General features: G+C 36.0%; 2 protein-coding genes across 4 annotated transcripts in view; both read right to left on the bottom strand.

Annotated features, from left to right (window-relative positions):
* The window catches only part of LOC121738010 (zinc finger protein 665-like), a 31,718-nt gene extending 21,486 nt beyond the window's left edge, over positions 1–10,232 (bottom strand). The window contains exons 1-8 of the mRNA XM_042129805.1: positions 10,082–10,232; positions 7,968–8,025; positions 7,507–7,579; positions 6,945–7,087; positions 6,184–6,466; positions 5,364–5,562; positions 2,517–2,648; positions 2,264–2,389 (exon numbers count right to left, since the gene is read on the bottom strand). Coding sequence (XP_041985739.1) covers positions 2,264–2,389; positions 2,517–2,648; positions 5,364–5,562; positions 6,184–6,466; positions 6,945–7,087; positions 7,507–7,579; positions 7,968–7,975 — 964 coding nt within the window. The 5' untranslated portion in view covers positions 7,976–8,025; positions 10,082–10,232. The remainder of the gene's footprint in view (positions 1–2,263; positions 2,390–2,516; positions 2,649–5,363; positions 5,563–6,183; positions 6,467–6,944; positions 7,088–7,506; positions 7,580–7,967; positions 8,026–10,081) is intronic.
* A 2,448-nt stretch (positions 10,233–12,680) lies between these two features.
* Positions 12,681–13,419, bottom strand: part of LOC121738135 (heterogeneous nuclear ribonucleoprotein L) — a 445,663-nt gene continuing 444,924 nt past the window's right edge. For all 3 annotated transcript variants that reach the window (XM_042130016.1, XM_042130015.1, XM_042130014.1), the window contains one exon: positions 12,681–13,402. In XM_042130016.1, the coding sequence (XP_041985950.1) occupies positions 13,399–13,402 (4 nt within the window). In that variant the 3' untranslated portion in view covers positions 12,681–13,398. The remainder of the gene's footprint in view (positions 13,403–13,419) is intronic.

Here is a 13,419-nt window from a genome sequence, read left to right on the forward strand (position 1 = left end):
ATAAAAATCTAAATGGCCGGCGGCTAGATATGCCAGGCTCCATACAAAAATGTTCGAACCTCATTGTAGAAAATATAAACTAGCTGATCCGACAGACGTTGTTTTGCCACACACCTTATCTATATATAAATACGTGAGCCAAAAACTTTGTATCCCTTTTATAACTAACAAAACAATATATATGTCGCAGGGAAAAGAAGATATCAGGGATATCCCGAAATCCCTAGGGATATCACGAAATCGCGGTAGATACCGAATATTCTTGTTTCTTACGTCATCTTACTAAACAAATCTAGTGATATGTCATTTCACTAAAATAAACCTAGTGAAATGTCAGAAAAGCGGATACCGCCGAATAAAAATCGAGCTACGCATTTCTCTCGCTCGCTCTAATACCCACACGGGCACTAGTGGGAGTGAAACAAATGCGTCGCTCGAGCTGGCGAGGCTCGTGTGATTTTAGTCGTTAAATTATTATGTGTACGTTAAGTTTGAATGCGATTTTCTAAATATCACCTTTTACGACTCTCGAGTTTCAACATTTTTTAATATTTTCCAGACTTACGCGCATGTTACTTGCATGGTTCGATAGCCTGTTAAATGTATATTATGGGGATATTATAACTCAATACCGATAATAAGATCCCTTCACGCTGATAATGCCCCATTCGCGTTAAGAGGGCGACTAACGCAAAAAATCGTCCTCTCTTCACACTCACGCCCGTTTTTCATATGCCAGGTGAAAAAGGACGACGCGGATTCATTTAAATAAAATGAAAATTATTTTTTTCCTAATAACTCGATAAATATGTAACATTTAAAAAAATCCGCTAGGTCAGTTCCTCAATGATAGAATTTTATACAATGTGTTAAAATATTAACTAAGTTTAATGCACGGTTATGGCAATATATGAAAAATTCGTGAAAATTAGATGCATCTTTGTGATCGAGAAAATTTTGAGATATCGTGTTTTTGCTAGGTCTGATTCTCGGAAATATAATGTAGTATCTATGTCTACAAAATGAAACAATTCGGGGCTTATTTTCAAGTATAAAAATGAATTATAAAATCGTCAATTTAGGGTTAGTCGCCCCCATAAGATAATGATAGGGTATTAGAGCGAGCGAGAGAAATGCGTAGCTCGATTTTTATTCGGCGGTATCCGCTTTTCTGACATTTCACTAGATTTAGTTTAGTGAAATGACATATCACTAGATTTGTTTAGTAAGAAGACGAAAGAAACAAGAATATTCGGTATCTACCGCGATTTCGTGATATCCCTAGGGATTTCGGGATATCCCTGATATCTTCTTTTCCCTGCGACATATATATAAATAACAAAATATAAAAAATTACACACACTACAACACACACACTAGGAAAAATGACAGTTTAAGAATTATACTCTTTTATTTATGGTTGAAGTCTGTTGACAACAAGGTGACAAATTGAAAATGGATTATAGTTTTTTTTTATTGAATCTGAGATACTATTAGACAATGCAATGCACACACGGCCAGTCTGAAATCAGCTGAGTCCCAGAGACAAGAGTTGAAAAAAATATGATAAATTCAATTTTTTTTTACAAAAAGGTAGTAGTCCTAATGTCGCTGTAACTAAGGTCGAATTTTGACCATTGGGCGATCTCTAGTACTATTAAATACATTTATTGTAAGTACACTAGATGACGAACGCAATTTCATTGCGCCAAAAATGCAATTTCATTTATCACCCGGGAACCGTGCATTTTTTCGCAACATAAACTACACTCATGCACTTTCCTGTCCCCCAAAGTATAAGTCTATGTAATCTAAATTTTACCTAAACCGTTCTGCCGTTTAGGTTTGAACTTTAGAAACAGATTGACAGACTTTTTTAGTGTGCTGTCTTCATCTATCACATCACGTTTCAAACATGTCATACAAAAATTATTCGATGAATTTTTTTTTTTGGGTTGGATGGTGTACCATATAATGTACAATGTACATGTATCATCTGGCATGTAAAAAGTCGGTCCTGCGCTTGATTTCTCGCTGGTCGTGTCGGTCTTCCGTCCCACTGGGTTATAAGAGTAAAGGAATAGAGAGTGCTCTTGTATACTGCGCACACACTTGGGCACTATAAAAATGACTCCTGCGTAGCTGGCCTGGTTTCAATGAAACCGGCCACCGTCACCGAAATCGGTGTGGGAGCTATTATTATTATTATTATTATGTATCATCAACACAACATTAACGCAACACAATCTAGTACTACACATACCTTGACCATCTCCCAGGGCCTCTTCATCCGGCATGACCTGCAGCGATATCTCCTGGTCGCCCAGCATGAACCGCTGGCCGGAGACAACACGGATTATGGAGCCGTCCTCATCCATTACTATTGTGTCTGAAATACAATGATACAAAATGAGAGGTGTCAAGGGACACCCGGATGGAACGAAGTTATAAAAAAACGCCATCTATTGACGCCCAGGAATAATAACAATCTAGGCCTCCAATCATCAAATACTCACGGCCCTCATCATCATCACTCCTGTCCACGTTGTCAGCGGTGTCACCAGTATGGGCTGGTACAATACGGACGAAGCCCTCCCCCATACCCTGTAGTATACTTGTCTCGAGGTTGCTGTCTGTTAGCGTGCACTCTGAAAATAGTAATTTACTCTTTATATATATAGAATTTGCACTCTGAAAATGTTCATTTATTCTTTATATAGAACATATGCACTCTAAAAATGGTAATTTACTATGTACATAGAATCAGTAAATCATATAAGTACATACAGAACTTTATCACTACTTGTTACAATTTGCTGTCAGCGCTGTTTTTAAACTTAACATAGAGCATAAAGTTAATATACCTATCGGAATAGAGAAACAAAGGCCTGAGCAAGAGAGATGTCACTATCAGTAACACTGCGTGGTTAAAAAAAGACGTGTGATACATGACTGCAGCATTTTTTTTTTGACGTCCAGTCGGCACGTGCCGCACGTTGACAATTTAATCTCATAGAAATCATGTTCAATTATGCTTGTGTAAGTGTATACGTACTGTTACATCCCTAGTTAGTTAGTACAATTCGTTTACTTAGCATTTCTATATTCTTCCATATTTTTCCGTTTGCGTTGCAGTTTTCGTTTAGCATTCATTCTACTTCAATTTATCGTGCAGTTAGATTCTGGAAGCCGGGCAAGTAACGTGTGGGAAGTCATAGCTTAAAGTGTAACTAATTTAATTTTGGGTTAATAAATTAGTTAGGGTGAACTTTTGGTTTTTTTTTTAAAAACTGACATAGAGGGTGCTGCAAAACAGTACACATATTTTTACACACAGATGAAACCAATTTCGGTTACGTTTGACAGCTCGAGATTGTTGCTCTATTCCGCTAGGTATATTGACTTTATGACGTAGAGGCGCCAGACGTTGCTTGGACGTTACCCACGTTACCCTGGTAACGCCGCAATGGCTTCCCGGTGAGTTATAGCACTTATTGACGGACCGGCGACAGCGGACAGCCACCGGCTATACGATATTTACTTCTATTTCCTTTGAAAAAGGTGCAAAATGCAAGTGCATTGTTTGGGGCTCTTAAGGTGGACTTTCAAAGTGAGCGTCAGTGACGCCGCGACTGTAAAAATGTATGTAAGTGACGTCACAGTTGCCGCGTTAGGCTCACTGCGCTCGAACCATAAACCTAACCTAATATACCTAGCGGAATAGAGCAACAATCTCGAGCTGTCAAACGAAACCGAAATTGGTTTCATCTGTGTGAAAAATATGTGTACGTATAACACTTACACAAGCATGATTGAACATGAATTCTAAGAGATTAAATTGTCAACGTGCGGCACGTGCCGACTGGACGTCAAAAAAAGAGTGCTGCTGTCATGTATCACACGTCTCTTTTTATCATGCAGTGTTACTGATAGTGACATCTCTCTTGCTCAGGCCTTTGTTTCTCTATTCCGCTAGGTATATTAACTTTATGGTTATAGCACTTATGGACGGACCGGCGACAGCGGACAGCCACCGGCTATACGATATTTACTTCTATTTCCTTTGAACAAGGTGCAAAATGCGAGTGCATTGTTTGGGGCTCTTTAGGTGGACTTTCAAAGCGAGCGTCAGTGACGCCGCGACTGTAAAAATGTATGTAAGTGACGTCACAGTTGCCGCGTTAGCGTCACTGCGCTCGAACTCAAACCATAAATTTTCATATGTAATTGATTGTACTGTCGGTTCTTGGTGGAAATTCATGTTGTACACTAATAAAACACACTTTTCTTGCACTTTTTCCACTATATTTAGATATTATTATAACTTTTAACAAATAACACGACCGGTTTCGAAATTATTACACCTGATGATGAATAATTTCGAAACCGGTCGTGTTATTTGTTAAAAGTTATAATAATATCTAAATATAGTGGAAAAAGTGCAAGAAAAGTGTGTTTTATTAGTGTACACCATAAATTTTCCACAGTCGCGGCGTCACTGATGCTATAGACCAGGGAGAGAGAGATGTTGAAGTCCTAAAATGAACGAAGATCATCTTCGAACATGCTCGGTCAGCACATCAACAACAGGTCCGCCATTTGGTGACCAAATGGCGGACCGCGGTCCGCATCCAGACCGCCGACCCACTGAGTGCTGACTGAGCATGTTCGAAGATGATCTTCGTTCATTTTAGGACTTCAACATCTCCAGGATTTAATGCCAATGTCTATAGCTTACACCAATATTTCACTCCAAACTGCAGAAGCTAAAAAAAATGGTTACTTTTCTCATTGATATCTAAAAAATACCTTTATAATTTCCGTAATTACCTTTGTTTAATAATTTTTTTATATAAAATGTGTGGACCGCGAAGGCCATTTCATGTCTTAAAACGGACCCCTAGCGAAACTAATTGGTGACTCCTGCTATAGACGCTAGCTTCGAAAGGCTACCTTTACGTTTCATAGATTGGGTTTTTTTTTTATGAAATAAGGGGGAAAACGAGCAAACAGGTCACCTGATGGAAAGCAACTTCCGTCGCCCATGGACACTCACAGCATCAGAAGGGCTGCAGGTGCGTTGCCGGCCTTTTAAGAGGGAATAGGGTAATAGGGAATAGGTGAGGGTAGGGAAGGAAATAGGGTAGGGGATTTGGCCACCGGTAAACTCACTCACTCGGCGAAACACAGCGCAAGCGCTGTTTCACGCCGGTTTTCTGTGAGAACGTGGTATTTCTCCGGTCGAGCCGGCCCATTCGTGCCGAAGCATGGCTCTCCCACGTATAAACGGTGTTTTCGTGATTACGACAATTAGCGAAGATTTGCATGCGCATTATTAATTTGGAAGTACTGTAAACATTCACCTTCATCAATCTCCATGGGATTATCATCACCGTCCCCGTCAACATTCTCATCGCTCTCCTCCTTCACACTATCATCCACACTGAACGCACTCAACGAGTAGTTGTGTAAGTTCGTCTCGTTGAATTTGAGCAGTGATGAGAACTCCGTCTGTTCGGCTATGTCTTCCGAGTGAGTGTCCATTTGTTCTTTATCTACGGGCTGTGAAGGAATTTTAGATTATTTTGATGAATATTTCATAGCAATTTTTTAATGAAATAATTGGGCTGTTAGCAGGCTTACATTATTTGGTTGGGTTATAACATAATTCAAACAATTAATGTTGATCTGCCATGACTAATGTTGACTTGAAACCGTTATATCAAATCAACATTATTCATGTACTGTCGCCTAGGCTTCACAAAACGTGACCAAATTAGATAGATAATTAGCTGTCCCGTGACCAAATTAGATAGATAATTAGCTGTCCCGTGACCAAATTAGATAGATAATTAGCTGTCCCGGCAAACGTTTCTTTGCCATATAAAGTATTTCGCCCGTATTATTTTAATAAAGTGACTAAATAAGTATGTCACCATGGCTACGTCCATCGCTATCCCATCACACAAACAATGGTCGTCGTGAGTCTCGAGTTGTAATAATTTACTATTATTTATTCAACAAATGCACTTATCAATATAAAAGTACCCAGTAGCCGATTCTCAGACCCACTGAATATGCATATAAAATTTGGTTAAAATCAGTAAAGCCCTTTCGGAGGAGTACGGTGACTAACATTGTGACACGAGAATTTTATATATAAGATAATATTTAAAAAAATACCTTTAACTTAGTAACAATAGGTAGATCCACTTTCTTCTTCACATCCGGCATAATATTAGGTCTCAGCACAAAATTAGGTGGCAGCGGCTGCAGTTTAGACGCAGACAACACAATCTTCGGATCGGCCTTCGGTTCCGGCTTGTTCCGAGTTATGATGATAGGTTTGACCTGAACTGTTTCTTCTTCTAATACTTTTGTGCTGGCATAGTTGTCGTAGTCCATTTCCAATTTTTTCAGAGTCACTTTAAACAATTCCAAAACGTCGTTTTCGATCTTTTGACACCTGTAACGAAACAGCATTTAAAATTATTTCTGCACTTCATTTCAATTTGAAGGATACATAGGAAACTTAAGGTGCCGGTTGACACCCGGCGACATGAAGCAACTGCAGACCACGTCGTCTACTTGACTACTGGTTGTATGTATTTCTATGAAATACCCTGCAAAGCTAGCGACAAATTCATAGAAATACATAGAAACCTCACGGCAGCAAACGACTCGTCGTCTGCTGCCGCTTCATGCAGCCGGCTTCCAACTCATACCTTTCTGGAAGAAGTCACTTAAAGTAGGAACTAGAAAGACTGTCTTTTTGTACAGTTTTTTCTATGCTATATAATCTAATACCGGCGATCTCGAAAACGGCTCTAACGATTTCGATTAAATTTTGTATACATTTATTATGTAAAGTTCATTTCAGGAAATGTTGTTTTAATTGTATTATTATTGTGTAGGGGCCCGCTAAGACCGCTATTAAACCTCACCTTGTAACAAGTAGATCATATTCCACAACCATCTTGTTACATTTGCTGCAGAGCATGGAGGAATGTGTCAGACCCTTGGTCACCGGCTTCTTTATTATCTCACTGATCACTGACGGTAGCTCCTTCTTCGATTTCAAGGGTTTCTGAAAAAACAAACATTAAAAAAATGTAATACTTGAATGATTAAAAAGATGGATCTTTTGTTCAAGTAAGTAATTATGTAATGCAGGTTTTTTTTTGTAACTGGATTTTTTTTTTCAAAATGTTATGTGCAACAGTGTAGCTATTGAGTTTTGATTGTAACTAGCTAATCAAATTCTAATAGATTTGAATCCAATGATATAACAAAAAAATATATTTTTGGATAAATCCAAAAAAAATAATAAGTAAGTACCTGAAATCTTTACAGCATTACATAATACTGAAAGGACTAGACTGTATGAAGAAAAGCTGCTTAAGAAGTTAAGATTATATATAAATTATAATATTGATTTGATGAACAAATCAATATTATAATTTATATATAAGCTTGAATTTAATATAAATTACATATTTGAATTACCTTGTTGTTAAATATCTCTGCTCCACCCTTCATAACATATGCAGTTTGATTGCATATCAAACATTGCCCCGTCCTGAAAAATATAATAATAATAATAACATCTATGGACGCACACCACGTCAGTCTGGCCCCGTGGTAAGTACCTGAAGGACTTGTGTTAAGGGTACCAGACAACGGAAATATATTTAATACTTTTATATTATACATATATTTAAGATTTTTATTATATCATACACATATTTAATACACATCCAGACCCGGGAGCATTGAAAACTTTTTTGTTCTGTCGGCGGGATTCGAACCCGCCACCCCCGGCTTGAGCTACCGACAGCCCACCAACTGAGCCACTGAGGTCGTCAAAAATATAGAAAGGAAAATGTTACATGTTTTTTCTTCAACTGCGAAGATATTTTAAATTTTTATTTATAGCTTTAGAAAATAAACTTATAACTGTAACATACCAATTCATCTTTGCTTTTTGTTATGTGCAAGATCAGATCAAGATTTTCATGTCAGCACCTGAAAGTTATTAAATTATCATGATAGCCAATATCATCAAGATAGATATCATTTGAGCCATTTTGGAGGAGTTTGCGCACAAACACTGTGACACGAGAATTTTATAAAGATAGATTATAATTATTTATCCCACTAAAAATATTTTATGTAAAATTAGCTGTCCCAGCATTTTCCCTGTTTTGTTGCTTTTCTCTTGAAGTTTTTACTGATTTTTGATCCAACGAATGCAAAACCGTGGAAATAGGTTCATGCGTTCAGGAGTTATAGCGTCAGGAAGGAAAACCCAACTTATTTTTATATATAAGATGTTGCCAAGACGACCGCCGACCACATAAGATTTGCCCTTGTGAAAAGATCATCAGATCTCATGAAGGTAGGGAGATAGGTAGTGCCCTTACGTTTCGCTTGGTTCGTCTTGGCGATATTCTTTACTCTCTAATTTTGTTAGTCTCACCAAAACTCGAGAAAAGCTGAACCGTTTATACGTGGGAGAGCCATGCTTCGTCACGAATGGGCCGGCTCGGCCAGAGAAATACCACGTTCTCACAGAAAACCGGCGTGAAACAGCGCTTGCGCTGTGTTTCGCCGAGTGAGTAAGTTTACCGGAGGCCCAATCCCCTACCCTATTCCCTTCCCTACCTTCCCCTATTCCCTCTTAAAAGGCCGGCAACGCACTTGCAGCTCTGCTGATGCTGCGAGTGTCCATGGGCGACGGAAGTTGCTTTCCATCAGGTGACCCGTTTGCGTGTTTGCCCCCTTATTTCATAAAAAAAAAGAACCGATTTCGCTGATTTTAGTCTTGAAATATTCATGGAAGCCCATTCAAAGGTTCATAAGGTAGAAAATTTATGAGCTAAGTAATAAGAAGTTCACAGATCTTTTTGTCTTCTTATGCCAAACACCTATGCTAAAAAAAATTTAATTAAGTATAATTTAAATAAAAAAAATTGTCAAAAATTAAAATTAAAATAATTGGCATTTGGCCCTGGTTTGCTGTTAATTATTAAGTATAGTTTACAGAGAGCCAATAACCTTAGCGCCAGCCTTACATAAGCCAGTATTGGCATGGCCCCTTTTGTTTAGACGAGGCCATCGCATTCACGGATTTTTCTTTGGGTGTCCATAAGTTTGCAATTGGAAAATAATAAATTTGCGGCAAAGTTTGTTGGAAAAGAAATGTTTAATGAAAATCCCTGCACTATAATTATGAGAAGAGTTAATTGCAATATTAGAAAAAAGAAAACCAAACTACTTTGGATAAAAAATGGTTAAGTGATAGACCTTTAACTGGAGCCTTGTTGCTGAAACAACTTAGATTAGAATATTGTAATCTTGGTTGTTTTAGAGTTATTTGAGTTGATCCTACACAAATGGATCGTGTTGTTATCTCACAAGCATTTGTGCTCTCTATAAAGTTGTTTAAAAGTATACTCTTCGTTTAATTTTGTTACAGAAATTCCAAACAGATATACACCGTACAAACATTCGCCAGTGACTGGCGAGATGCGTCTACACATGTCCGCAATGCTGGCGCGGGGGTCGAGGGGTATGCAGGCGGAGGTCACTGGCTAGAAAAATAGATGGGCGCTCTATTCTCGCCAGTACTGGCAGCCAGCGTTGGCCTTGCTTGAAAAACTGTTCACACCTGGCATATACCAAGCCAATACTGGCTGCCAGTCTTATTGGCATTCAGTATTGACTGTGTATAAACTATACTTTACTTATTCCCTTTTGGAATACCTTTCTTTTACCTTTTAAGAGCTTGAAATCCATAAATAATTTAAATACAATTATTTTTTGATTTTTTTAGTTAGTCTGAGCTCAAACTGTGTTCATAAGGCACTGAAACTTGTGTAGGTAAACAAAACTGAAAGTGATAGTTCACTACAATATTAATTTACCTGGTACCTAGCTTATTTTTTCATAGCCATTAGCCATTCAAACAATCACAATTCACACCAAGTAAATAGTGCTATAAAACTAGGTACCAGCCTCAAGGCAAGGTACGTAAAGTAAATGAGCGAATCCTAGGAAAAGTAACTTTTGAGCAACCCACTTCAGATATTTTTCCCTGGCCCAAAGCATTATTTTGGACAGCAATAAAACTGGGAGTCGCCATTTTGTCCACCACACTTTATTCTTATGAAACATAATTTCTATCGCGGACGCGTTTACAAACAATATTTTTGTTTTGATGAAAATACAATCAAAAATACCTGCCACAAATCGTAACTTTATTATTTTCTGAAGGTTTTCCTCGGTATTTGTTGAAAAATGTTGTCAGCAATGCTCCAATTTTACAGGCAGCCACCATTACGCTAAAACTGTCAAGTGTCAACTGTCAAAATTTTCCATAGAGAAATGTCACGTTGATAGCTGAAATTGTCAGTGCTACCAGATCATAAAAATATTTTTGAACTATTTCTTATCTGTGATATTCAGCAAGACTGTTTAGGCGGCATTTTCAAATATCATTAATTTAATAATTATTATCAATGTCCCTGATTTTTGTTATTCAACCAACTTGAGACTCATTTCATAAAAATTTTGAATTTTTATAAAAATGAATAAATCGAAATAAATAACAAATAATGAATAAATCAAAATAAATAACTACATTTCCATCAAAAACATTTTATTTCTATACAATTTACATATCTTCTCGCAGTGCAGAATCCTAACTTAATATACTCCATAAACTTTACAATAAAATAAACGAAAACATTTAATAATGAAACAACTATTTACAATATTGACAATTATTCACTCTTTGGTATTTCTCTATACATTTGTCCATCAGACGCAATAGAGATTCCTTGAACACTTCAACACTAAATTTAAAATGAAGCGATGGTATCACATTTCATAATCACCTTACAATTAACTTTCATTCATGATTTTGAGCAAATATACTAATGGCACATTTTCGAGGGATGTTTAGTTTTTAGTTTCAAAGTGAATGTAACTCAATGCTTGTAAGTTTCCAACTGTCTTGCTGAAAAGTTTGAAATAAATGATGCTATATTTTGTAGAGAGCGAGATAATAATTATAGTAGAATTTAATGTCTTCAAACTAGTCCAGTTTTATGTAATAAAAACATAAATATTATAAAACATTATACTTACTTATGTCTGGCGTGTATGATAGTCCTGAAATCCTTATTAGTATATGTACTATGTATACGCTTGTCTTCTTATGTTGCTGTATATGTGGTGGGTACATATAAATACTATACATGGTCTTCTCGCTTGTGTTCTGTGCCGAGTAATCTGGTGGTAGAGTGGTGTTTGAAATGAAAGAATATTGTTGTGTCGACATGTATTTAATGTTAAACATGTAACTACATACCTAATACCAATGAAATGTAAAAACTACTAAACTAAATTATAATTGATACAATATCTTATATAATGTTAAAATGCCAGAGTGCAGTTTCTTGTCTGTTTCAGAGTTTAAGACATGGTTTCGTGCTTATTGTATGTGTACTATATAGTTTATGTAAAGATACAGTATTTGAGCGTCGGGTTCAGTTAAAAGAGCAGATTTAATATTTAGTCATTACAGACATTACATACAAGTCAGCGGCAAGTCAAATATTGTTCAAACAGTTTGTTATAGATTCGATAAAATAATATTATTATATTGTACAGTAATGTTAGTTAAGAACACAATATCAAAATGGTTACCATTATTAATTACATTGAAAAACAATAGCCATCTACCACGACATCAATGACCTAAAAGCTAAACATTTAGTTCATTGAAAAATATATCTAGAGAAAAAGATATGCATCTATTTAGTTAGATAACACCGATTTAAATCTGCCATTTAGAATTTTACTATTCGCATACAATATAATACTGTTTACGATAAGTAGATAATTATCAATAATTTAGGCAATTAGGTATTGCTTACAATAATTACTAATTCATAAAACTATAATATTATATATGATTAAAAGGGTGTTTTTGTTATAGGTGCTAATAGTCCATAATTTTGAAAAAATACTTAATACTTAATAAGAAATTTAAGAAAACAATTTGTGTTAATAGAAATTATAAAAACAAAATACATAAACAGTAATATATGCATGCCGTACACTTCACACCATACAAAGTACAAGTTACTACATTTATAAAAATAACAGAAATACGGAAATTTCAGTTTACATAGACGACCTAATAATTCTAAGAGACGTAATATTATTTGATATTAAAGTATTTGAAATTATGCGAGTAAGTATTTGATACTTTTGAAATTTGAAAATTTCGCATTGTTAAATTATAGTTTTTGAAAACACTATCTTACTACAAATTTTACGCCAATTTTAAAACTAAACGCATTTAGCACTTCAACTCAACGCTAAGATTTCAAATATCAAATTTATTTGCGCATCTTCATATACTTTGCTATGTTTAAATTTAAAATTTATAGAAAATCTGTACGTTGGTTTCACTAATCAAATATAATTGACATCCCAATGACACTTACTACTAGCCTAAAAAGTGCTAAACTATTTCTTAAAATTACATACACTTTGGTTCTCAAAACTTGTAAAACAAAGAAAAAACTTTTTAGGACACGAAACTCATGCAAACTTAAGAAACATGCACACTCCAACCTATCGTTAAATAAAAATGAAACTCAAATAAATCTACCTCATGTCACATATTCTTTATTTCTTGTACAAATTTTCACAACTGTCAAGTTATCGTACAACCAAATAACGATAAACATACACGCCAATGTTTAGACGCAACAATTGGGGGTAGACAAAAAAATCTACATTACATTCGGAATAGTCACGAATTCACAAACTAATCTAATCTAAAGGGAAAAAATCGTCGCGGTGTCACCTTTAACGTAATAAGTCAATCGTTTTAAAAATTAGGACAAAATTTACACCGCCGTAACATAAAAATGACACCGCAAGTCTTGGACGATACATAAAAAACTAAACTAATAACTAGATATCATGGGAATAATGCTTAAGCCGTACCTAATGTCTAACTAAATAAAATGCGCTATGCATTTCACAGGTAGCCCCTTAAACAAAAAAAAAACGAAAAAAAAAAATGGGAAAAAAGTTGGAAATGTACGTGTTAAACATATCAAAATTAAATCTTGGTACTGTGTCTAAAATAACTAACTGTTAATGTCTTTTAGTGATCTACATCACGATTAAATTAAAAAGGAATTATAATTATGTTGCCATCGCAAAAAAATGTCCATTATTTTTTGGTATATTGGATTGTCTTTGAGAATGTACGGGACAAGTTTTGCTATGGCCCGCTGTGGCCCACTCGCTGTGTGTGTGTTGTGTGTGGCCGTCCGTCTTGATATGTGTGTTTGTGTGTCCGCCGCCTCCCCGTTAGCTAGAAGCAAACACGTC

Source organism: Aricia agestis, chromosome 22, assembly GCF_905147365.1.
Source record: "Aricia agestis chromosome 22, ilAriAges1.1, whole genome shotgun sequence".
Taxonomy (NCBI): Eukaryota; Metazoa; Arthropoda; class Insecta; order Lepidoptera; family Lycaenidae; genus Aricia; species Aricia agestis.